We start from the raw sequence: 26,712 nt of genomic DNA on the forward strand, positions 1-26,712 counted from the left end.
TCAAGTATACTTTACACTGTAATAATGGCAGGCTTCTGATTGCTGTTTACCTTTATTAAGTTTTGGAACTTCTTGTGGCTTTGGAGCAGGTCTTTATAGTGACTAACAGCTTCATTATGTCCAGAACAGAACACACCGTATTTCTCTTTCATTCTCTCTCCATTTTCACCTGAGAACTAATTGGAAATATAAGTATTAAATACATGAATCATTAACCCACAAACACCCTGAGACCCACATTTAAAACAGTTTTACATCAACTGAAACCTGAGACAGCACTTCCACATTTCTTATTTCTGTTACAGAGAAATGGAGAGCTTAAACAAGTATTAACTGACTGTTGTGTTAATGAAAATCTTTAAAAGGATTTATGAGCTTCTGCTCTTGAAGACTAAGGATTGTAAAAGGTGAAGAATAAAAATAAAACAGTCACTGTATAGAAAAGACTGTCGCATCCATTCATTAACAGAAGAGGGACTGAGCTTAAAAGCAGCTGCTGTCATTAAAGAAATTAAATGGTCAGAATCAAGAAGCTCAGAATCAAGTGCATAACAGCTGTAATTGGGAAGGACAATATGAGTACATCGCTGTACTTTCAGAACACATGAAAGAGAAGACCACATCATCCTCACTGTATACCATGTAACGTGTACATGCATGCCTCAAGAACACCCAGTGAACATCTCAAAGTATTCCCCATCAGATGTGTTCCTAGCAGTCATATTCACACACAGTACTAGGACGATGCTCTTAAACCCAGCCTTCTATTAACTTTTACACAACAATACTGATCTTATAATTAGCTTTTAAGGTGCTTAATAGCATGAAGAAATCTGGTACAATCTCACACCTGTTTTATCAAGATGTCTCCAATGTTCTGGATTATATAATTTCGGTCACTGCCTTCTTCCAAGGACTCCTTTCGCCGTTCCTTTAACTGGAGCAGGAATTGCCCATGCATCTCCAGCAGCTCATCCACACAGGGGAAGAGCTTGTTGATAACTGCATTTGAGAACTGCAGTTCTTCTTTCATGGCTTTGGAGTACACCTTCAGCATTATTTTCAGCGTTCTAACATGGTGCATTTCAGTCTGCATTAGTTCTGGGTAAAGGGAAATAAAAATTAGTGCTCGTTTATGTGGTGTGCAATGACTAGTGAGATAGAAGACAGCAGTCTCTAAAACTCGTCATCTTTTGCAAGTGATTAAATTTATGATCAAAGGAACAACAGCTAGACAAACAGCCCTAGACTGCTTCTGGTATCAAGGGTGACAGATAGGACAAGAGAAACTAGAGATGATATTCTTAAACTGCAGTAAAACCAGTCTTATATCAAATATCACGAATAATTCTCCTTATCATCAGAGAGATTAATGCTGCAGCATTTTTCAGAGATGTTTATTAGCTCACAGAACAAACAGCTGAAGTCTAAGTACAGCCGATTATACAACAGCATACACTGACAGTGAGGACTATGTGACATCTTGCCTCCTTCCAGACATACTTTGTACCATTCTAGATCTTGCTAGAAGCCAGCTATTCTGAAGCTGTCCATAAACTTTTTCTAAGGCATTATATTACTATCAAGGAAAGAATATAAGCACAATTAAAGCTCCTGAATTTGCCCCGCTAATCTCACTCAATCAGTGACCAAGAATGACCCTGCTTATTTAATATCATCTCACAGTTGAAGTTGAGCTTGGGATATTTCCTAATTGCACAGCTCGGTTTTGCTGCTTACACAGGTATAAAGAAAAATATGAGTTGCTTAAAATCATGATCAGGAGGATTCAGGCACATTGAGACAAAGAACAGATCTGAAAACCTGTACTCAGTTCCAGTTTTCAAGCACAAGCCAAAATAGAAGCTCACAAAAATAATGATTTCTGTTGTTTCAAAACAGACACGCCATAAAATAAAGGTTTTAAAGAAATAAGAAGTGTTCTTACCATAAATGACATCCTGCCTTTTTACAACTTCTTTCTTTTGCCTCTTTGCATAAGACTGTTCCACTGCAACACTCCAAGACTCTGCCTCAAACTCATGAGCATCTGTTTCTATTTCACTTCGGGATAGAGAATATGCATCTAGACCAAAAGCACATTCAATTTCAATAGTTAATGAATTATATTCCAACTCTACCCTTCATTACCATCAACAAAGGTAAATACATCTCAATATATACTGTACACAGTTTCTTACTCAGTCTGAATGTGTTGAAATACACAGAAGCTTCCATATCTTCCAGAACATTGGAGTCTGCTGTTGAAGGTGCAAGCGAGACAACATCATCTGAGGTCTGCTTAAACTTTAGAAATCCTGAGTCCCCTTCATCCATGTCTCCTGAAATTAGTCTAAGTGGCCAAAGAAATTAAAATGAAGGGAAATTAGAATGAGGGATCCAAACAGAACATTAGCATTTATACAAAGTTGCTCTACTTAAATCAATAAATAAAAGCCAACTACTTTAACAAACAACTTTCCTACAAGGCATCTAAGTTAAAAAATACAAAAGCTATCCCTGCACTCGCAGTTTAAACAGTATCATACCTTGATCATTGACTTATTACAGATTTAATTACAACAGCATGAGCAAGGATGCAGCTTCTAGTCTAACACTGAGAAAAATAAACAACAGAGCATCACCTGCTGACAAACCACAGCCATTTAAAAGTACAAAGGGCACGTTCAGTGAGGATGGAGCATAACTGTGGTATACAAGAGGTGAACAACTACACAAACCAGCAGACAGCTTTGAACTTGTCCACTATTTTAACCCAGGTATCCTGCAATTTAAAGCACTGTCCTTCCACACGAGTCAGAACTAGTACAGCCTACAATAAGTGATCTCAGAAAAGATTCTTCAATTTCAACAAGTCTGAAGGTAAATACACCCATTAAAAACATGTTCCAGACAGGAACACTCAAACACTCCACTATCTTACAATATATTTTCGTGGCACAGTACGGAGGGACTAAAGATAAGAGTTAGTTTAAACAACAACAAAAATCAGCATTAAAAGCCCAATGATTCTCTCTTGAGCTCGAAAACCAACGTGAGCCTTGTTTTATTTTTAATTGGTTTTCTTTGCAGATGGGGGAGGGGGTGACAGCAGAAGCCAGTGAATGAGAAGTAGTTTACTTACCCAAATTTGCTAACGGCTCCTGCAGTATTCAAAGAAGATGGAGAATTTCCTCTTTGGGTGATAGTCATGCCGAGGTTCCGCGGCAGTACTGGGGTGCCATCCGGTCCCAGGAGAAGGCTTCGGGGCTGCTCCTTCAAGGATGCAGCTAGAGAGGCAAAAATGGAATTGGTACTCAGAAAATGAGGCGTACACTGCAGGTCGCCTGCTCTCAAACCTCTCTCTGAATGCGGCCGGAGAACAGAAAGGATCTTGGATGTCAGAAGCTCGTTGTCCAAAAAGACATTCTCATTCCATTTTCTCGAAAAGGAACCACAAAAAGACAGCTCAGGATGAGCTGGGATCGCATTGCTTCTGCCGCTGCTTTTTGAATTTGTATTCCCCATGCTCACCACTGGCTGCCCTCAGACTTGGCACAGTAAAGTGGCCCCAGAGATGCAGTGTTTTTATACTACCTGTGATCCTTCTAGAAATGTAAAGCTGTCACTTAACTTACTGTATTGGCTAAATCAGCAGGTCTGAAGTGCAGGAAATTGGTCCCTACTGTGCCCATTTAGTGTGGAAATTGCAAAGTATCTTCTCCTTTAGTAAAACACCAGAACCTACACACAATTATTCACACCCCACCGTATAAGGGGGCAGAACATTTCATGGCAAACAAGAAAAAACCTGAGATCACAGAAAACCACAAGTTCTCCACAATGCTTATTGCTGCACAGCCATTTCTATCTGCACGCTGAATGCAAGAGATACCAGAGCTAAATTTAATTTTAATGCTGCAGCTTTTTAATGCTTTTTAAATCTAGACTGACTGTGAACTGGAAAGACATTTAAAACTTTAATCGCTGTTATACAATACATGGAAGCCTGTAATAGACTTACAAAAATTGGATACAATTATTTAGTACTAATGTCAGTAATGAATGATATGAAACAGGAGACGTCCATTTATAAAAGGAACTTCAGGGAAGTCGAGGATGAGGAATCAAACAGACAATCCTTAAACCTTCCCACTGGCAAGGTCTGCAGCTGCCCTGTCTTCAGAGTGCTTTTAAGGACATGGCAGTGGAAGAGTCTGCATGGACCTTGGATCCCCTGCATTCAGGCTGTCTTAGCAGTCAGACCAAACTTCTCTTCCTCTTCTGTGCCACTTCAGGGCCACACTGTAGCACTTCAAGAGCACTATCAGCCCCAGCCTATACCCACCCATCACCCATCTACAACTTTCCCTCTGGTGCCTATTGAGCCCCCAAAGCCCTCCCCTCTTTGCTCTGCACCCTTGGGTGTACCCCTGCTGAGGATGACCTCTCCCCTCACACTTGTTTTCCTCAACCAAGGCGATCCCATTTCTATTCATAAAACAGGTTTTTCCACATTTCTTCATATCCCCACTTTCCGCCTGAGCTCTCTGGTCTCACTTTCCTTGAAACAGTTGACTTGAACTGCCTGAGAGCTTCAGAGAAGGTTTCATCAGTAACATGTAATGCAAATAACACTGCACCCAGTGGAAATGGCTCTCCCAATAGCTATTCAAATTTAAAACAATTTGCATATGCACACAGCTCATTCTCAGCCTACAACAAACAGTAAATCAATATATACTTTCCCATCCATCACCCAAGCAATGAGCTTTAAGCCCATCATCCCCAAAAAGTGAAATAAACGAATATTGGTGAGAATTTCTTGAAAAGGAGTTTAATAATAAATGCTATCCCATTTCCGTTTGGGGAAGTATTGAAATGAGCCACCATGTTCTCTTCCTGTGCTTCCAAGCCAAGAATATAGGAGCTTTACTTCACAATGGCAGGTGAAATCTCAACATCTCCTGAGGAAATTATGGGGGAGGGCACAACTGGAATCCTTCTTCAAACACATTCCTCTTTTACACTGATACAATACCTCTGGCTTCTTTTGCAGGGCACTGCAGCCTGCAGTGGGTAACAACAGCCCAAGCTATCAGCTGCTCTTCTAACTTCCACCCTCTGTTTCTGACTATAGAAAACAAGCAGAGGCTGCCTAGCAAACACTGCACCAGCTAAAAGCCATTTTCTGAGTTCAATTAGCACTGTCTGCACACTGCTGAGAGTCCGTATCGATCGCTGCTAACCTACAGCATCAGACCAGACTGTGTACCACAGAGCTGTTCCAACCAGCAGCCCCACAGCCAGCATCTCTTATTTTCTTTATACCTCCTTGTTTCCTATTTTAGTCTCTGTTCTTTTCCCTAAATGCACAAAACCATTTCTGAGCACACAATCAACCACTCACCTTCTTATAATAATTATTCCCCGTGTGCTACCTGTTGGTAAGATTTGTTTCACGAAGAAGTACAGCTTGAAATTCAAGCTAAATGATACCTAATAAATATATCTGTACGAATCAGAGTAATACCCAGACATTGATGCCCATCAAAGCAAACAGACCAACAGCACAGCAGAAAATGAATCTGTTCTGGTTATGGTGAGTCATCTAAGAACACAAGAAGCAATTCTGTTAATGCACATCTCGTAACTTCTACCAATTTAAATGCCATTTAAATCTTACAGCTGCAACTGTGATGGTCTTTTCCTTCAGCTGAAAGCTATTTCAAAGCCTATGCTGTGCAACAGAGCTTTCTTGCTTCTCATTTTTGCTCCCAGATCCCTTTTCCCACTTCATTTCAACAAAGATTTCTGTTCAGACCATTAGCGCTGGCTCAGCTTAGAGGTTTCTAGCAAGCACTAGCTGCAGGCAAGTTTTAAATAGACAATTATGAAAATCTGATGTAAAACAAAGTTCACAGTTCTAGTCTTTTCAGAGGCCAGAGAATAGACAATCAATGAGAAACTAGCTTATCGATCCCTTTTCACCATGATATTTTGAGGTTACACAGCAAGAAGGTATAAAGAAAAATAAAAAGATAAAAAGATAAAAACACACAGGAGATTGCCAGGGGCCTCTAAGCCATTCCCAGCAGAAAAAAAAATGAAGCCATCTTATTAAAAGAGACCTTCTCTATACTTCAATAACACACTGTGTATAGCCTTTAAAACGTATTAGAGAAAAAGATACAATTGAACAGATGAGTCTTGAGCACAGAAATCACTCTTTAGTACAAACCTGGGGAAATGCACTGGGACGAACTTTGTGCAGGTCCAGAAGGTCTGTGCTGCAAATCTTTCTGCTATAGGAAAAAAGACAATAGTCTTACACATACAGACCAAACTTTCAGTCCAAAATAAAGCACATTTTCCCTAGCATATAACATGAAGCTGTATGCAGAGGTCTATAAGGTTTGACACAATAACAGCTGTGATTTCTCCACATTCCAGATGAATAGGATGCAGACATGAGTCCCATACATAAGAATTCTATCACCTACAAATTCAACTGAAGTAAGAATGAAGTTACAGCTGAATTTAAGCCACAACCATAAGAAATATATCCACTGAAATCATACTCTTCAGGTGAACAATCTTCACTTACACTTCACTGTGGTTTAGCTTAAAGCAGCACTAACTAAACCAACACTAACCTAAGTCAGTGCCAGGTTTCAACCTAAATAAGACTGTCCAAAACCTCTGGCCTTGCTCACTGCACAGCATTCTAATCCTTACCGCACTAGGATACTGTAATTCACTGAGACTCCATTTATCAAAGACACTGATGAATTAATTAATGAAATTTGTAACAAATGGACTTTGGGGAGTCTTGCTTTTCACCTCTGGCTCCATTCTCCATATCATTTTGTGCCACCATTCTCTCTTTGTTCTCTTCAGGAGCAATTTATAAGGGGCGATTCAAGCATGAAAGCTCAAGAGATAGCAAAGAGTGGAAATTAAAGCAGGAGGGCAAGTGAATTTTTATGTATGAAAGGAAAATGCACAAGGCCTGGAAAAGTTTGAAATATACATGTTAAAATAAACCCACCAAAACAACATGGGAACGTTCCTACGCTCCAAATAACCAAAGCTGGCAATGCTTCCTGTAACCCCAGCAGCCCAGATTTGAGCTGTTCTGCTCTTGTTCTCCTCATTGTGCTCCTAAGCTGCTATCAGGCTCTGAAATCACTGACAGTTGCAAGTTCAAACAAACCAAACCCTTAAGTGCCAGCAGTTATAAGAAGGAGGAAATGATTTTTGAAACCAATACCAGATTTAAAAAAAAAAAAAATGAGAGATACTATCTGAGACCAACCCGTGACTTCATATGCAATCACAGGCACCCAGTGACACAGAGAGAAATCAAACAGCCTGGCAAGACAGAAGCTTATCACAGGTTGAAAATGAAATCACTTATTCTGCATCGCTCAGCTCATAAGTAATGGGCATCTGTTACAACCAAATTCCTCTGTGCCCCTCACTGTGTCCTCTGCTTTGAGGTGGGACAACCCATTAAAGTACAGTAACATAAAATTCAGAGGTATGAAATAATTCAATTAGGATTAAAAGAAACCCAAAGCATCGGGTTTGAGCTTTCTTTTAAGCATGAGCTCTGACAGACACGGGCAATTTCAAACAACAATAAATTGTTTCACTTGTCACTACAGCCATTTATGTAAGTAGTGAAAAGTGAGTGACCAGTCAGTGCCTTTTATAGATGTAGGGCTGGATTCTGCACTAACATAACTCAGTACACTTCCACCAAATCAATCTCACTGTCAAGCACTGTTAATTGGACTAGAACACATTTTAAAACCCACCTTGGTTCTGACGCTGCTGCATTCAGTCAGCAAACTCCTGCAGTTCTTATGGACATTCACTGCACAATCTGAAACACACACAAGAAGTCTTAATTATTCTTGCTGTTCCCATCTAGGGAAAGAAAGAGAAAGATATAAAAGATCTTTGCATTTTGGAATATATGTAGATTAACTTGGGGTGTGTTCCAGTGAGCATCTCTACGCATGCTCTGGTTGCGGTTCCACACCACGGTTAAACAGGACCTTAAACATCACCCAGCGTTCTCCATAGCTACCAAATAACTGAAATATTTACTTGGCCTTAAACATAACCTAAATAAACAATTATCAAAGTAAGTCTGAAAGATCAAGGCCCTGGATCAGAATGATGTTTGTGTGCACTGCACTGCCAGGGCCTACCACACATCAACCTACCACAAAAGCCATTGCTTCTCTTTCCTTTGTGACCTTCCTACCAGCATCTTACCCCATGCAAGAAAGAGAACACGTGAGCTATTTTGGCATTGATGAACACTCATTGCCAGCAAACAAAAAGCTCGATAAAAGGTATTCCAGAACAACACACAGCCAGGTGACAACAGCAACCCCTTCCTCCTGAGAGGAGGGAGTAACCGTAGGGCTAAGTCATCACAGAGCAGGAAACTGAAAAGCCCTTCCTGGTATCATGTAGGGTTGGATTTCAGCTGGTTTCTGGCTGGGCTCTGTCAGGGTAGAACCAGCACTGCTGGGGATGGGGGAGCATGGGGGTCACCCAGCCCTGCCCCACACATCAATGCTGCTCCCCAGCCAGAATTGGGTCATACACCATTCCATATACATCATATCAAACAAACCAGACACTGATACTCTCTGCTATTTGCCTCTATTCAGTGATTACATTCAGTTCTTTCCTATTAATGATTAGTAGTTGTATTAACAATAAGCAGTCCTTCCTCAGAACCTTGGGTACCTGGATAAGTTAACTGTAAAGGGATATTAACTTAAAAATATATCCCAGCTTTAAAACCACATACTTGCTCAGCTAAAGACAACACCTTCTATCACTCTGTTGCTATTTTCCATTGGATGCAATGACATACCCAACAGTGCTGTGCACTGGTTTCCTATGCTGCTAAAAGATTCTTCACACAGCAGCAGAGAACATACTAGAAAACAGGGAAAGACCGCAGGAAAGTCTCAGAAAACCACAGACAAACAGGAAGATTTAGTTCTGAAAGAGAGTATTTGAAATGCTGGGAACCTTCTGATGTCCAAAGGGCGTTATTTTTGCCCACATAACAGAACTGGCAGAAGAATCAGACTGTTTTATAAGCACGCTTCCTTTTATGAAAGGTATCCCATCTTCCCCTCTTTTGCTGAACCAAATAGGCTCCAATCAAGGATGAGGACAAGCCTTTGAATACCTCTAAGATGGATTTCCTCTTCCTGCACATAAGGACTCTTTGAGTTTCTTATTCTCTGGCCAGCCCCTCTGCACAGAGCACAGGAGGGCAGCAGCAGTCAAGAAAGCAGCAAAGAGGTAAAAATGAAGGACACGGAAAAGAGGGGAAGTCACAGGAAACCAAAAAGGTTGAGAGTGATATTTAAGAGTAAAGACAAATACGAAAGGATCATTAAGGATTTATACTAATTAAAGATACCTAACATTAGAAAACCTAACCTAGAGACACCTAACATTAGAAAAGGGTCCTTCTCATATTGTATGGGGAAAAAAGGAATCAAAACTGAAACCAAACAACCAGCCTGAGCCAGCAAAGAAACATTCACAATCAAGGGAACCATAAACATCGTTAATGGTCTTGTTTTTGATCAAAGACAATGAGATAAATATCTCGTATAATAACATTAACACTTATTAATGAGACGCTTTCCAAAGGGCTCCAAGAAACCAGCTTTATTAGACAACACAACAGTGCCCAAGAAGCACAACGTGGATTCCCAGCACACATGAGGGCAGTGAGCAGCTGAAGAAGGGCACACAAATACAACCCCCACCTCCCAGCTGCAATGCCGCTGTCTGATCACAGCACAGTAATGTCCCATAAGCGCCTTCCAGAATTGGATTCCAGGACAAATGTATGACTCACCAAATATTATGAGTATTGTGACCCTGACCTTTGGTCTGGAACGGTACTGCCCAGCAAGAGAACTCTTAAAAGGTCATTTGCAGACACTCACAACTAATGCTTAGATATAAAATTTAACTGCTGATGGGTTTTTTTTCCCCCCTCATTTTGGTGTTTTTAAATGATAGATTAAAAAAATAATTCATTAAAACACTCAAGCTCAGGCAAGGACACCTTTAATACCATTTCTAATGACACAAGGAGCTCACACACTGCTTTAATGCTAAGGATATCCACTATCTATTAAATCCAAGCAGCTAAAGAGAGCTGCGGGTACAAAAACTTCCTGGTAAAACAGCATGTTTTTATGTTTTCAAATGTCTGATACTTCAGTGATCAAAGAGAACCTCATTCCTACACCACACAAGGTTATTATCCTCTCCTGAACTGACAAAGAAAACACGCAGCTCTGAACGACTCTCATGTGAATGATTAACACAGAGTGTAAAACCTGAATTTAAACAAGGATGCACAACACAGTGACAGAGAAACACCTCCAGTAGTTACAGGGCTCCACAAATAGCAGAGCAAATGGATGATGGATCTCCTTAGGAAGGAGGAGGAGCTTCACCCCAACTCGAAGAAGTTCCTGTATTTGGTAAATCCAGGTCACGCACCTCCAGGAACTCGGTACAGATTTAACTTCATCCTGGTGGCTTCAACAACCAGTGTTTGCTTGTATTGCTAACGTGTCTAATTGCACAGAGGCAGAAACCAAACACTGGGAGAGCACACAGTGAGAAGATAGCTCACATTCTGAAACACCAACAGCCCATGTGAGAAAGCAACGACACCACATTACATTCAGCTTCAGCTTCCCCCTTGCTCTCTCAAACCAACCCATCTCACTGTGTCTGCTTGTATTGTCAAAACAATATGAGGGTACAACAGGCTGGTGTTATACCCAGCACTGCAAGTCCTGGGGCATTCAGGTTATCCTTAAGCACAGAACCCCAAACTGAAACAAATGAACAACGGATGCTTCTCTTTTTAAGCAATACAAAATTCAATCAGTGTGTTATAAAGAAACAACTTCAATTCTGTTACACAGAACCCTTCCCCCCACTCCACACCAACACTACAGGGCTGAAGCTGCAGCGATGACAATCATAAAAGGTATTTAAAGCATTTCATACGTAAACATGAGGTGGAACTTCAACACACCGGGTCAGATGGCTCCTGTTTGACAGCCGTACTTCACAGGTTTATTTTTATACCATCCCTAAAAGAACTTAACTATTGCCTTCATCAATTTATAGAGTCAAATCACAACGCCTGCTGCTAAACTCTCTCAAAAGGATTTGCAACAAATAGATGGGAAGGAATGTTTTTTTCTCTTAGTTTCACACAGAAGATGCACAGACTACAGTAACAAAACCCACAGCAGAGAATCTTTGAACAGCAGTCACCCATTAGGTTGGATGTCAGGGGGAAGTTCTTTAACAGGAGAGTGGTGAGGTCCTGGAACAGGCTGCCCAGGGAGGTTGTGCCCCATCCTTGGAGGTGTTCAAGGCCAGGTTGGACGGGGCCCTGGACAACCTGATGTAGTAAATATGGGAGTTTGGTGGCCCTGCCAGGCAGGGGGTTGGAACTTCATGATCCTTGAGGTCCCTTCCAACCCGGGTTATTCTGTGACTCGTCTCGTTTATTGGAGCAGCAAAACCCAGCACAGCATCAGATGTTATTCTGCCCTGGAGCTCAGTACCTGACACACACCTGGGGCTCATCAGTGCTGTGTGTGAGCACACGGGGACGGGGCTGCACTGCAGAACTGCGACACGAGATCCACCTGATCTCCTTCAGCCTCAGATAGTGGCTGTCCCAACACACAGGTAAGGGCTGCACCAACACACACTGCCTCGATCAGGGGCTAAACCCCCGACCTATAAACCCTGATCTATAAACCCTGATCTATAAACCCTGATCTATAAACCTCGACCTACAAACCCCGACCTATAAACCCTGATCTACAAACCCCGGCCTATAAACCCCACAGGATCCACCGCAACAACGCCAGGCGACAAGGCCGCAACCCGCGCTCTCCCCTCATTCCCGACCCCGGACTCATCCAGGCGGGCAGCGGCCTCCAGCCGGGATGGGGCTGTGGGCCAGGCGGGGCTGCAGAGCCCCTGATGGCGGCACTGAGTTGGGCCGGGACCCGGGGAACGGCGTCAGGTCGGTCACTTACCGGACTCCCCGGGGAACCGCCGAGTCGCGCTCTCGGTCCCGGGAACGGTCGCCACAGAAACAGGAAACGCCCCTTTGTGTCCCGGAAGAAGAAAAGGGGCGGGGGGGGAGCACAGCTGCGCATGTGCAATGCGGCCCCACCGAGGGTCGGTAGGGGTGGGTTGGGGTGGGATAGGGGCAGTGTTACATGGGGGTATTTCCCCCCCACGGACCGTGGATCTGAGTCATTCAGGGGGACATGAAAGAGAACTGGCTTTAAAACAGAGCCCTGAGGACCAGCCACCTCCCCTCCCACCCATTTTGCTCTGCTCTGAGCACACGGTGCTGATCCATCACTAATCTGCCATGCTTTAAGTTGTGCATGTGCACAACTACAAAACAAACCTTCAAACCCCCCTTACAGCTTTAACACGCTGCTTTGGAAGAGCCTGGCACCATTTTGCCTTGAAATGGGCCGAAATCTACAGCCACGAGGCCAATATTGTCTCTATTTTCCACCTACTCCATTGATTTTTTATCCCCCCCCCATCTTATATTTGCAAGCTTTTCACAAATGTTCCCTTTTGTCCTGCTGCCGCACAGGACTAAGTACAGACAGATCCCAGTTGTTTATCTGGGCCTCTAAAGTAATACAGAGAAATAATCATGAAATAAAGCAGTTTGAAAGTAAACAGCTGGCTGCTGCTTCGTGACAAATGAATCCTTGGGCACTTCAAACTTTGTGCTTTGCTGTAATATTAAACTACAGCACTGCAGCTTGCCCGGTGACAGCTTTCATGGAGAGAACATGCTGTGCTTGTGTGCTTGGCCTCGGGGCATCTCTGCAGAATCAGTGCAAAATCTGGCATAGCAACCAGCTGAAATACTCCATGGCTTAGAGCTAAGGTTTGGGTTGCAAAGGAAAGAGCACCGCACCAGCTTTCTAATCCTGGGTTGTTCTCTACAATAATAGAGGTTTTCTTACAGAATGGGTAGCAAGCAGCTTGCTGTCACAGCCTGCTGCACTTGTCAGGCCAGGTGTATGAGACAGTGTGTTGGAAATGCTCCAGATGAAGGCAATTCTGTCCAGAAGGAGCAAAGTGAAAAGCACAGAAGCACTGAGAACAAGAGGTTGGGGGTTTTTTTCAGCTTCCTTTTCTAATAACCCCAGCAGTTGCTGTTGAGCTTTCAGCAGGGCTGCTGCTATGTCTGCAGATTCCTGGTTCAGTGTTTCCTCTCAAACCAACCCCACAGACCACTTTCACAGTTGCCCCAGATCCCACTTGTGGCTGCATTAACCCACAGCCTATCACTGTTGCTCTGGTTTTGCCTGTTTTATTTGGACTCCTGTCAGTAATCACTCATTCTAAGCAGGACTCCCACTGCATTTCTCACTGTCATCACGTTACAGCAACCAAACCTCCTTTTCTCCAGAACAGAAGCTTTTTGGCAGTTGCGTCCCTTTCCAGAAATGCAAAGTTCGAGGTTGTTTGCTGCTGTTCAGATTTCCCAGGGCTTTTTGCAGACTGGGAGCAGAAACCTCACAACAGAAAATCAACAACATCCTCCTGATTGTAAAGCAAACCTTCCCTTATTGGCCTATTGATGTTGCACTGGGAATTCTCAAAGCAGAAGCATGTAGGTACAGGTGCTGAATGCCACATACTGCATTTCAAGCCCAGGCCAAGAGCTGGCCTGACCAAAACCTACCAAACAACTTCAGCAGCAACAGCAGTAGGTTTGCTTTAGAAGAAGATGGTTGATCTGACCCTGACATAGAGGACTGAGGCTGCACCTTTCCCATAAGGTAATGAAGATATATAATAATAATACCTTCTTCTCAGTGGAAGAAGTCACAGATGTCCCACCTTTACCCCAGTGCTCAAGCTCAGGTCACTGGGAGGGAAGCAGTCCTGCCATCACACCCTTGGCTCCCCTCCATTGCAAAGCCTGCTCAGAGCTCCCTCCTGCCAGGGCTTTCCTGGGATCCATCTAACTGCCATTGCATAAACACTGGAAGCATGTTTATAAGAAAGGATTAATTTAGGCACAGAACCTTTTCTCCCCTTGACAGCTGAGGCTCAAAAGGAGCTTTCTTCATTTCCAGGTGAACAATAAACCCAGAGGCTCTCATCTCCAAGTTTACACAACAGCAAAGTTTGGGTGGCCGCAGCTGTTGAGATCCCAGTTACCATAAACACTGCTCTTTGTTCTTCAGCCCTGCCAGACTCCTGACACCGCTGGGAGCCTGAACCTGGAGCTCCATCCTGCACAGAGAGCTTTTGTGCTGTGATGGGAGGAACTGGGAGGGAGAGCTGAGCAGGTGACCCCACACACAGCCACCCATCCAGGCTGCCTTCCTTCCTCATCACTTGCATGCACGTTTCTAGCAGAAGAATGGTGATTCTTTGCTACGATTTAAGCAGCTCGTTCCAACCTTCCTCCCCCCGCCTTCAGCCCAGCCCTTTCTTTAATAGTTTTTCTTCTATTTTCTTTCTTAGAGCCCGGTTCGCTTCCCACCACACGGTGGTGCTGCAGTTAAAAATACCACGGAGATCACGTAAACAAGAGCACCTGACCGAGAGGTGGGCCGGGAGGTGGCTGGGGGCCAGAGCAGATAGATGGGGAAATATCCCGAGGTTCTGGCAGCAGCAGCTGCAGCTCAGCACGGACAGAGCGGCTCTCACTTCTGCAGGGCAGGCACAGCACTCTAACTGTATGGTGCCCCAAATCTTGCTTTCCTAGAGCCCTATCAGTGACTCATCAGGAGACCACTTGCTGTTCCAGCTGCAGTCATATCAGCTATTAACTCTGCTGCATGGCACCATCTTGCAAAGGTTTCAGCCCAGCATAATCCAAATCCAGGCACTCTCAGGCTAACAGCTGTCATGCAACAAGTCCCCTACACAGACCTGGCCACAGACAGGCCACTAATTGCTATGAGCATCACAGAGCTCCATGCAATTGCTCAGCCTTAGTTCAAGGGGAACACACAAAAATGAGCTCTTGCTGCCCAGCCACCCTCATTAGCTTAAGCAGCGTAATCCCTGAGCAACCCACAAAGCCAAAGAGACCTCATAGTCCCAAACACAAAGCAGTTCTTCAGTCACCTTGGAGTTTTTCTGCTGAATGTTAATAACACTCGAGAACACGGTAAGTCTAAGAAACAAGGTGAAGGTTAATATAACTGATGTCCAGTCCTGACATACTTATGATGCCAAGCACCACTGCCATTTAGACACATTGCTCCAACCCCTGAGGCCACAGAGCTCCAAGACTTGTTGAGAGAAGGATCACTCAACCAGGCAGTGGCCCCTGGGTTCCCCAGAGCACACAGATCACAGCTCCAAGCTCTTGTGGCAGCACAGGACATGGCCTATCTGCAGCTGCTCAGATTCAGGTATTGCTGGTAAAGCAGCATGCAGTGCTAACAACACTAAGGGGTTCCCCAGGCAGGAAGAACAAAGCATTCCTCTCAATTGAGTCCCCTCTAAGTGTCCACAAAGCACTTGCTCTTACTCTGCTCTTTCCTTTCTACTTTCTGCTGTGATGCCTCTAAAACATCCATTAATGGCCTGTGGTCTTATTCACTTCTCCTCTGCCCTGGAGGGAGAGTATGTTTCTCACAACACATGCCCAAGGGCAGCCAGTGCTTCTGCCCCAGGAAGGTTGTACTGACCTTAAGAGCCTCTGAGAGTTCTTCACTTGAGGGTGAGAATTACTGGAGGATACAGGGTGGAGAAAGAGAGCAATTCTCTCATTTCCAAAAGATTTAATCTACCCACAGGTAACCCCTCCAGGAATTAAAATGCTCTTCAGTGCCCTGAGAACCTGCCCTAAGGGTTTGTCCATCAGCCAATGCCATGCAGCAAGGCCCCAGGGAAAGCAGTGAGAGAACGGAGTCCCATGCATGCCTGCAAAGGCACAGCTGCCATTCTTGTGCATTGCATGCATCTGAAAAGCAGCATCCATGCAGACCCTGGGAGTCTCAACTGAACTGTTGTGTTAGTTGTTAAAGGTTTGGGTGCTCCAGGAATCCTTATGCACATATGCAGGGTAGGTGCTGAGCTGTCTCATCACTGCATTAGTAAAATAAAACAGCCTAAAAAGCAGCTTCACCCAGACAGCAGGGACGAAACAGAGCTTTGTGAGAAAACAGCTTGTTAAAGTTGACCTAGAAGCCTCCTTTGGATAAAGAGTAAGAAATGATCAGGTGGCCAAAGATAGCAAGGATAAAATATTGCCCAGCAGGATTTAGTGATCATTTAGACTATCTGGAGAATAACCAAGCCAGGCCAAGCAGCAGGGTGGGTAAATCAAGCCGGGCAGCAAAGTAGAGCAACGCATGAAAACCCATGAGGCTGAGTGAAGCAGGGGAATGGGTGTCCTGCATGGGGGGAGCAGGTGACAGCCAGGCTGGGTCAGAGCAGCAGCAACAGCCGTACTCACTCAGGCACTGCAGACCACTTTTATTCACGAGAGGTTTGGCACACAGCGAGCAGCTGGTGCCGCTGGAGAAAACCCCTGGTACCAGCTGGTGCCGATTGACCTCTTTCCAACTCTCTTTTGGCTCCTTTGTTTCTTTCTCCTTCTCTTTCTCTTTTGATTGCTCTTTGTTCTTACCCTGGAAGGAGAGAACAACACAGCTCCATTACGCCTTGCACGGCACAGTTTGTTGTTAAATCCAAGCAGGCAGGACTCTGGCACAGAGCAGAGCAATGCATCTTTCCCTCACCTTATCCTTCTGCCAGGACCCGGTGACGCGGCTCCGCAGGGAACTCAGGCGTCTCATCACCTTTGTGCCTTTCTCTGCTTTGTCACTCTTTCCACTGTCCTCATTTCTAAAAAAGATCAAAACCGTTTTACCTAAGGAGAGAAGATCAGTGGCCAAGCACAGTTCAAGGAGATCACTGATGAAGTTTATCAGGATTGCCTTAGGACCCCACCCCTGGGCTCTCCACCCCCTGGAAGACCTGGTTCAACATCACTCATTCTTGAAAATAAGGAGATAAGCTTTCTGGCTCTGTTTTAGATTGGAGCCATGCACAACAGGGCCCCAGTGCAGGCTGAGCCATGGCAAACATCAATATCCTATGCACAGCATTGGCAGGGCAGTAGAGCTTTGATGAAGAGGGGCTAGGAATAAGAATATGCTCCATGGATACAAAGTGTGTGGATTACTGCCCACCTCACTTACTCGTTAGACAGGAACTCAAACCAGGTGAGGTTCTGCTGGGAAGAATCACTGCTTTCTGGCACACAGACTCTCTTTTTCGCCCTGTGCAAGGAGAAGACATCAGACACACAGCAAAAGACACAAGAGCAGATCTGTGGAGATGGGCAGAGATACAGGAGGTACGTGAGGTGCTGCTTATCCACACAATTCCTGCCTGCCTTTACTAGAAGGATATGGTGATTCTGGTACCCTCCCTACTTGACCACTGGGCTCTGCACCTCATCTGTGGGGATATCCCAGGCAAGATGGTGACCTCCCTGCCCAAATCCCTCTACCAGACCCACTCACCCATGATACTGTTTCAGCTCCTGAAGTACCTGCTGTACCATCAGCCTATGAGGGATAGAGCAGAAGAAAAGCAAACAATCAGAAAATTTCCTTGCAAAGGAATTCTGCACCCCACAAAGAATCAAGCATCTACAACCAACTACTGAGCTGTGCCCTAGAGTAGAGTGGGATCTTCCTTATGGCTTGTTGATGGATCTCCAGTAGGTCAGATGCACACAAAAACCTCAGTCATCTCAAAACAGCCAGGACTGACAATACCTACACTTGGTCTGGGGACACATGGTCCTTCTCCAGCATCTCCAGAGCAGGAGGTTCAACACCTGGAACAGAAAACACTCTCAGCAGACACCCTGGTTTTCAGTATCACACCTTCCCTCTCCAGTCTATATTACACTGAATTCCTGCTTGCAGCTGGATTCCAGCTAGATGATAGGGGCTGGCACCACCCAGAGACCCCCCAGTTTCCCTGCATGGCTGTTCCTCCACTTACTTCTGGACAATTCTCTACATTTGTTCCTAGGATACTGTCATTGACTCGTGTGAGTGGGGAATGACCAATATATGGCAATGAGTCACTGGGGACATATCTATGCTTAGACTGCTCTGAGCTGAGATCAGACATCAAGTCAGCTTGACTTCATCTTGGGTGCTCCTGGGACCACATGGAAGAGAAGGGCAGAGGCTGTCTAGACTTGCAGAGGCTGCATCTCTGGTTTTATGACTTAATCACAGATGAGCTGAACTTATTTGAAGTCTGTACAAACCTTCCATGGCTGAAAGAGAAGCGTTGAAACCACAGGGTGCCTGGGGGGAGGCAGCCTTGCAGGCTGATGGGATGGACAGTGGCCTCAGCCTCTTCCCATCACTGGCACGTTCCTAGAGAAGTAAAAAGTCATGGACATCTTTGGTCCTTTGTGCACCAAGAGAGCTTCCATCAGGGCACAGCTGGCAAGGTGCAAGGCAGGGAATGGGGCTCCCATGCCAAATGCCAGCAGTCATCCCTGCCTTCCCGCAGCCCCCCACCATGTGTGCCCACCCAGGCAGTGTCAGGGTGCTGCACCCCACTGCACACTCACCGCCTCCTCTGAGCCCAGGCTGGCTGGGCCGCTGGGTCGCAGTGGTTCTATCTGCACTTTGATCACCATGTTGCCTGAACTGCTGCTCCAGGCTCCCTGCTTCCCCCCAGGCAGCTGCAGGGACACACGAGGCTGCGTGCAGGACCTGCTCCCTTTATCCGCCTCCTCCTGCTCTGGATCACTGCTTCTCTCTGTGGTATCCAAGCTGAACCTAAATCAGCAGAGGGGAAGAAGCCAGCTTAGCAAGGCCATCCCATAGTAACAGGCACAGCACAGCCCCTGCCAGGTCTTGACAGTCCTAAAAGGTCTACAGCTAAGACAAGGAGGGGCACCTCAGCAGGCCTATGGGAGGGGGAATGCCAGGAAGAGTCAGCTTGGACACTGAGAAAACAAAAGCATTTGGTCTGGCTGCCCTCAGCTGGACCGTGAGCTCCTCAGTCACCTGGGATGTCCCATGCTGGGATGTTCAGCATCTTTTGGGACTCCACAGCTGCTTCACCTGTGTAAGAGCTGCTGCCCCACTGGCTGCAGTGCACTGCTGGCATTTAGAAATGGCAGGTGTTGTCATTTGTTGACTCACTACTGTGGCATCATGTTGTAAATCCTGCCCCTCTGGTCCCAGCTTTGAGGAAGGAAAAATAAACCCTCTTCTGGGAAATAAGGGGCAGGGGATCCCCCCAGCACCCCATGGCTTCCTGGACACCGAGTGCTGCTGTGTAGCAGTGTAGGAGCAGAATGGTGGATGGGGCTGGGAGGAAAATCTTACTCTCTGCAGCAGGTTCTGCCTGCAGCTCACTGCCACTCTGTTCCCACTGCCGGGCTTCAGAAGCATTTGCTTAGAGGACAGCAGGGCATGTTCCCCTTCCCTGCCCCTCCACTCACACGTGCTTCATCACTGACTGAGGAGACCAGCACTGTGCCACTGCTGCTCGTGTGCCCGTTGCTCTATAAACTGTGAATGATCCACAGCACATGGCACAACAATGGGTCTGAGAACCCAAGTCAGAGCCCTATTAAGATCTGCCAAGATTTTGGGCTGAGACAATTTTAGGGTACCTTATAAGGAGGAGAGATATAAATAGTCATTGCTAGCTTGCACCTAGCTCCCAGCCAGCAGAAGGATCAATATATTTGTCAGCAGGGTGAACGTGCACGCAGGCACCCAAAGCAGAGCACTGCGTGAGTGGAGCATGGCAGTGATGCCAGGCATGGAAAACACTCCCAGCTCAGCTTCAGGCCACACGTTCACCCTCTTCTGCAGCCATGGAGGGCAGGGGGGCAGAGTGGTGAGGCCCTGGCACAGGTTGCATGGTTAGCTGTGGGTGCTCCATCCCTGGAGGTGTTCAGGGCCAGGCTGGATGGGGCCTTGGGCAGCATGACCTGGTGGGATACAACCAGCACATGGCAGAGGGTTGGATCCAGGTGATATTTGAGGTCCCTTCTGACCCAAGCCTTTCTATGATTCTGTGATAGGAAGAGAAAGGGGTTGGCTCTCTTTATCCACTGGAGTGGGCAAAGATCCCTCTGAGCCAGAGGATGAAGGCTATCAGGGCAGCTGTGCTGTTCAAGACCCCCCTCCAGACAGAAACAAGCTCTCCCCAGAAGGGAGGTCCAAGACCAGGACAAGAGACTTTCCTATTGCCAAGAGATGTAAAAGCTCCCTGCTGTGCAATCTCTGTCCTTCTCCATCCCACCCAACATGGGCAGTGAACACATGGCTGCTCTGGAGCAGATCACCCAGCAGCAGGGCTCTAACTCTACCCTCCAGCAGCACCATCGTGTGATGTGTCCCAAATGTCCCCCCATGGGCTGTTACCTGCGCTTGCAGTCCACAGGTGACAAGGGGCTCTCCCAGCTGTGCCTCCTAGAGGTAGACATGGATCTCACCAGTGTGGGGAAGGACTCTGAGGCCTCCTGGAGATCCAAAGCTTCATCTTCCTCTGCAGGGCACCCAGCAGTGGTGGTTTCTGAACTGGCTTTGTTCAGAGAGTGGCAGTCAGCCTCACCATAACGCACCGAGCAGGAGATGGGATTGGAAAAAGCCACATCCACAGACACCTTTCCCAGAGCTCTGGATCTCTCCTCCAATAAGCAAATGGCAGATGCAGCCTGGGGGGCTGCTTCTGGCTGTGCTGCCATCTCTGGCACTGTTCTGTCAGCTGGTGGGCTCAGGAGCCCCAGGTCTTTGTAATACTCCGTGCCGTGCAGAGCGGAGTCTGAGAGGAGATCCTCCGTGCTGCTGTGTGTGTCTGCTGTTGGGACATCCAGCTCTGTGGAAGATGAATCCTCCTGCAAAGGCAGCAAAGGCTCAGCCTGAGCACACTGAGTCCATCCGAGATCCTCACACACCTCCTGCCAAGGGCACTTTCCATGCTGGGGCTGCCCAGCACATATCTGCCCCATTACCCACCTGCTGACTTTGCTCTGGGGATTTATGAAGGTTGCTTCCAGCCCTTAACATCTCTCCGTGCCTCATCCCCACTAATGCTCAGCAACAGAAGCACTATAACCTTGTATCACTAGTTAGTTTGGGTCAGTACTCCTTTCTCCCATCCCTACTCCATCACAGACCTTGCTGAATATGGCTCTGACCCCTCCGTTTGCTAAGCCCAGCTGCTGCCCTACGTGCTGGCAGTGGAAGGAAAGGGGCACACTTGCCTTTTCTTCGGCCATGCTGGTGAACAAGGTGTCATCCTCAGCAATCAGGGACGGGAGGAAACGCTTGGGGCTGTGATACTCCAAAGCAGAGGGACTGCGGTCAGCGAGCTCCCGTAAGCACGGCTTGCAGTCAGACCCTGCAAGACACAGAGGGTCACAGCATAACATGGGATGGCCAGGGTCAGCCCAGCACGGAGGGCTGGCATCAGACAGAGCCCTCTGCTCCCTTGTTCCTCATGCTCTCGATACCACTGGGCAATAGGAGGGGAGGACTTCAGGCAGCGCTATCATAGAGTCATTAAGATTGGAAAAGACCTTTAAGATCAAACCCAACCATCAGCCCATCCCCACCACTCCCACCCAACCCCATCTTTGCAGCAGTGGGAAAACGCAGCTCTGCTGCCACCAGCTCAGTCCACTCCATGTGGATGCACTGGGTGGGTGTGAGCCTGAGTGTGTGCACAGCATCCAGCCACTCATTGAGAAACACAACCACAGTCTGGCCTCAGTGCACGGAGCAGAACATCGCCCAGCTGACTGCAGCACATTCCTATGCAGCGAGACACTGTGTAAACCTGAGCCACCATCTAAACCATCGCATATGACTCACGGAGGCCTTTTATTCCTCTGAGATGCACACAGCTGAAGGGAGTGGAAAGAGGCCAGGCTGCCTGCTGCAGAGCAGGGCTGAAAGCATGGGGAGAACAGCGAGAGGCTACGAGTGATCATATCTAATCCAGCAGAACAGAAATACATGGAACTGCTGGAAATCCAACCTGCTGCAGGAAAGTTACTGTGGGGAAGATGCTAAGAAGAATCCTTGTGTCCTGCTGCATGCTTTGATGCTGCTTGATGTAGCCTGTAAGCAAGTGGTGCCAGTGACCAAAAGGCAGCAAGCAGTGGGGAGAGGTTTGGATCCTGCTGCACGCTGCTGGCACCAGCTGCTGTGTGTGAAACAGTGTGTGTGTGTTTAAACGTGTGCAGCTCTTTGAAGGGGCTCTAAATTATATAGCAGAGAAAACAGCCCATTAAGGTGCTGTTTTAATTCAAAGTGCCTTAGCTGTAAGGCAGGTTAAGGGTCACCCAGTGGGTGTTAACATCACCTTCTGATTTCCCCTCTTCAGATGGCAGCCAACAATCAGAGTGTTGGCCAAGCAGTGCAGGTTCTGACCCAGCACTGAGGGAAGCTGAGCAGCCAAAGGCAACGGTGGATGGCAACAGCTGCTGGACACCAGAAATGGGCTGGGATTGAGACCGGGGTAAGTTGGTCAAGGGGAGGAAGCAGAGGACAGGGGGGATGTCAAAGGGTGAGGACAAATGATGCTTCTCCTCTAGAAGCCCAAAGAGAGAAGCAGGTGGAGGCTGCCTGCCTTCACCATCCCTTGCGGCCTCAGAGAGAGGAGCAGAGCCTGGAGGAGCGGAGATGGAGCTGTGAGAGCTGACAAGTGCTCAGCCTGACAGAGCCCAGAGCCCTGTGGGTTGAGCTGAAACAAAGGGGTGTTTTCCTGCGGGATGGGTTGCGGCCGTGCCAAAGCTGGCTCTGCACCAGGCTCCGTCCTGCAGCTCTGAAGTGGGTCCCTGGATCAGAGTCAGATCCTTGGAGGTCTGGAAAATATTCCCTGTGTTGTGCAGAGCTCTGGCTTTGGCTGTGATGTCGGCTGCAGTTGATGCCCCCCCCAAAGCTCCACCACACAGCTCATGCCCCCCCCGGGCACTTCAGACACTGCTGTTCAACACATGATAAATCAGGTTTGCAGCCAGTGGCAATGAGAGCAGCAGCAGCAGCCGTTGGGCACCAACACGTGGCTGTGGCAGTGGGGACACCATTTTAGGCAATGTGTGAGCACCACGTTGGATTCTGGGCTCTTTGTATTTAGGTAACCTCCGTTGGTGACCTGGGTTGGCACCGTGCAGCGAACCAACGCTTGGCCCCAGGGATCCAGTGGAGGGGCTCAAATATTTTCAAGCACCAGGTTATGGCAAGGTGAACAAGGAAGGAGCACACAGGAGCTGGGAGCATCCCTGTGTCTGAGATGGAGGTGGTCGCCCCTCCACCAGCAAGAAGAGCACACCCCAAGGCCCTGCCTGGCTGTTGGAAGGCTGCTGCTCCATCTTGCTCCCACATGGTGCTCAGGGAATGGCTCTGCAGCTCCCAGGCACCTGCCTTCACCTTTCCTCTGCTGAAGCTGGAGATGAGATGACAAAATGACACATCCAAGAGCACACACTGTTTGGTTTAGGGCAACATTAAGCAGATTAGGTATTGGTGGTTGCTTAATTCGCCCCTGGCCAGGAACCATAAAAGGTTATTGCTGCAGGGAGCAGCTCCACGAGAGGAATTCCCAGGGCAGAGCTGGGGACGAAGCATTGCACACAAGTGGGGTTGTGCTGTGCTGGGCTTTGCAGAACATGGAGCTGCTGGGCTTCTGCCTGGGGAGGAAGGAAGTGGTGGCTGGTGTCCCCAACACGCAGCGCTCTGAGGCAGTCCCGGGGTGTTTGGTGCCATTGGGACAGTGGGAGCAACCAGCTGGGTCCAGAAGGAAGAAGAAAGCAGAACAAAGCTGGGCATTCCCAGCAGCGGGGGATAGAGGCTGTCGGTAAGCACTGAAGGCATCACAGATAGGAATGAAGCAGCATTCGCAGCCCCCCAGCTCTGCCCTGCTGGCCCAGCACAGCCCTGCGGGATGACCAGAACTAGAGGGGCAATTAACTGCAAAGAAGTGCTGAGCTCACTGTGCCAAAATGGGATAAAGCACTTTGCCCACACCGGGCCCCAGCTCGTCGTGTGCTGGCAGCACTGGGGATTGGCTCAGGCGGCCGGGACTGAAGGAGGGGAGCAGATAAGCTGCCCGATGCTGTAGCACGCTGCACAGCAAGCAGCCTTATCACAGCCTTTGGGACCTGGTGCTCCGGGCACATGGGGCCAAGCGAGTGGGGAGGCAGCTGGGGGGGCTCAGCAGGGCTGAGAGGGATTTGCAGCCCCCGGTACGCCCCAGGCCACGGCACTGCCAAGGCATTGAGCTCAGGATGGCTGTGTGCTGGGGATGCTCCTCAGATCGGTCAGTACTTGAGGGCACTGAGGTTGATGTATTTGGCCCAGCTGAGCCTTTGCAGTGAGCCCAGCACGGTGTGGGGTGTCACAGGGTTTGGGGATGCTGCTGCTCCAAACCTGGCAGCTCAGACCAGGTTGTTCTGCACATCCACAGAGAGAGAGAGTGAGGGTGGAGAAAAGCACTGGTGTGTATCACAAGCTCTAACGCCACACAGATAACCGTACCCAAAAGTGTCGGGCCTAGGGCAGAGTTTGCAGTAAGAATGGCAACGTCCATCTCCTCTGGGATCACGAAGGTCTCCTGTCCTGGGGCTCTCCCTTCTCCCTTTCTAAGTCACAGCACTGTGCAGCAATGAGGCCAGCTCACACCACGCTGGATTTCCCATCCCACGAGCCGCCATGGCCTGGCCCAAGCCCTGGGCACAGGGATCTGCTCCTCAACCCCCTCCATGCCCAACATCTCCTGTAGGACACCAAACTGAGCACACAGCACAAGGCTCAGCCCTCCAGCAGCACGCAGCGAGCAGCCTGCAGGCTCTGAGACCTCCAGCTCACTGGCAGCAACAAAATGTATTTATTACAAAACCAGAAGGCTGATATTTAACCCATTATCCAGCGCATAAAGGCATCGAATTGCATTGAGAGGGATTCGCAGCGGAAGGATCGGCAGATAGTGACACATAGGCAGTGTCCCCGCAGAGAGGAGCAGTGGGTACCAGCAATGGGGGGACCCCCAGCTCCCTGCTGTCCCCTCCACCCCACACGGCTCAGCCCTCACTCCCCACACACACGCTGTTACCTCTCTTAAAGGACCACCGCTTCTTCCAGCGCTTGGAGAACGACGGCCAGGAGTGGTTGAGCAGCGAGTCCGACATTGGGGCACCCCCTGAGCCCCACACAGGGACAGCCCTGAGCCGGAGAGGACGGCACAGAACACACAGCGGAGCTCGGTGCGCTCTAAGGCAGCACTGCAAGCTGCAGCCCAGGGGCTGCCAAGGGGGGAGTGGAGCAGCCAAGTGTTTTGTCAGAAGTATCAGCTGATGGGAGCTGCAGCCAGAGAGAAATTCCTGCTCTCCGACGTTCCCACCTGTGTGACAGCTCTGGGACCTCCTGCAGCAGGGACTGAGGATCGGTGACCCCATGACACACACAGCCCCCGAGCGCTGGTTGATGGATGCAGGTGGAAGCAGAACACGAGCACCCAAACCTGCCCCGAACTTCCTGCTCCATCTCCTGTTACCTGGGACCACTGTGGGGTCAGTGGGAGCCGTCTCCAAACTGCCCCCAGACACCACATTCCCCACCCTGCTGTATCGGAGCCCCATTGCCACCAGCTCCCCCAGCACAGACCTGCTCCAAGCTCTGCTCCCAACCCCTCACCGTGTTGACAGATCCCAGCTTCACCCTTGTGCTGCTGCTGTCCTGCTGGATGCTCTCCTGCTGAGCTGATTGCAGCCTTGCGAGGCAGAGCCTCTGGGGCCTGTTCCGGGATGGTGTCACACAGGGGCAGATGGGCAAAGAGCATTTTCCCACCTGGCTGCAAACCCCAAAGCATCGCCTCCCACGCAGCCTCAGCAGGGATCCCCCCATCACTTGGGGGCACAACCACAGGGGGCTCAGAGCCCAAAGGGAGCGGGGAGGACTCCCTATGGGTTAAACCCCAACCTCTCAGCGCTGGGGTGAAGCTGCTTCCGCACACAGCCTTGAGAAAGCCGAGCAACAACCCTGAGATGGGGCTCACACAACACACCTTGGAGGACAGCAACTCACCCTGAGGGCCGTGGGCATCTCCAGCAACATCCAGCAATCTCCAGCCCGGATCCTGCAGGTGCCCGGTGAGCAGCAGCCCCTCATTGAGGAAGGAAGATCCTCACCGCTGGGCGGCTCGCGGGGGCCTCGGGCTGCACCACTTCACCGCTTCCCCTTTCCGAAGGCACAAACAAAACCACCGCACCCATACTGCCTTTCCTCCAGCGGTGGCCCTATAGCAGGGGATGAGGTGCTGGGGGTCCGGCTGACCCTCCTGGGGGCTGCACACCCCAAAGCGCCCACTGCGGGGTCCTGGGAGCTGCAGAGCAATGCTGGGCTCGGTGTTTGATGTTGCTGCAAATGGTTTCCTGTTCCGTTCGGAGAAGAAGTGCTCTGCATGCAGCGTGACAGCCCAGCACAACAGGCTGTGCCCACAGCTCCTCACACCATTGCAGTGCCGACAGAACCCCGGCCCAGCAGGCCCAGCAGGCACTGAATGGGGAGGAACCAAAGCACAGAGATGATGGCAGCGGCCGTT

General features: G+C 48.3%; 1 protein-coding gene across 6 annotated transcripts in view; it reads right to left on the minus strand.

Moving 5' to 3' along the window:
• ARHGEF18 (Rho/Rac guanine nucleotide exchange factor 18) overlaps positions 1 to 26,712 on the minus strand; it is a 41,277-nt gene extending 14,565 nt beyond the window's left edge. Inside the window, exons 1-17 of one of the 6 annotated variants that reach the window (XM_015886444.2) lie at positions 26,196 to 26,712; positions 21,374 to 21,510; positions 20,532 to 21,004; positions 18,716 to 18,926; positions 18,404 to 18,515; positions 17,902 to 17,959; positions 17,640 to 17,684; positions 17,313 to 17,393; positions 16,851 to 16,956; positions 16,565 to 16,739; positions 7,824 to 7,891; positions 6,242 to 6,305; positions 3,146 to 3,290; positions 2,202 to 2,353; positions 1,949 to 2,086; positions 851 to 1,101; positions 51 to 176 (exon numbers count right to left, since the gene is read on the minus strand). In XM_015886444.2, coding sequence (XP_015741930.1) covers positions 51 to 176; positions 851 to 1,101; positions 1,949 to 2,086; positions 2,202 to 2,353; positions 3,146 to 3,290; positions 6,242 to 6,305; positions 7,824 to 7,891; positions 16,565 to 16,739; positions 16,851 to 16,956; positions 17,313 to 17,393; positions 17,640 to 17,684; positions 17,902 to 17,959; positions 18,404 to 18,515; positions 18,716 to 18,926; positions 20,532 to 21,004; positions 21,374 to 21,388 — 2,220 coding nt within the window. In that variant the 5' untranslated portion in view covers positions 21,389 to 21,510; positions 26,196 to 26,712. Of the gene's footprint in view, positions 1 to 50; positions 177 to 850; positions 1,102 to 1,948; positions 2,087 to 2,201; positions 2,354 to 3,145; positions 3,291 to 6,241; positions 6,306 to 7,823; positions 7,892 to 12,137; positions 12,355 to 16,564; positions 16,740 to 16,850; positions 16,957 to 17,312; positions 17,394 to 17,639; positions 17,685 to 17,897; positions 17,960 to 18,403; positions 18,516 to 18,715; positions 18,927 to 20,531; positions 21,005 to 21,373; positions 21,511 to 25,224; positions 25,346 to 26,195 lie in introns of those variants that run through there. The other 5 variants (XM_015886443.2, XM_015886442.2, XM_032441050.1 and 2 more) reach the window with 5 other exon arrangements.

This window comes from Coturnix japonica, chromosome 28 (assembly GCF_001577835.2).
Source record: "Coturnix japonica isolate 7356 chromosome 28, Coturnix japonica 2.1, whole genome shotgun sequence".
Classification (NCBI taxonomy): Eukaryota; Metazoa; Chordata; class Aves; order Galliformes; family Phasianidae; genus Coturnix; species Coturnix japonica.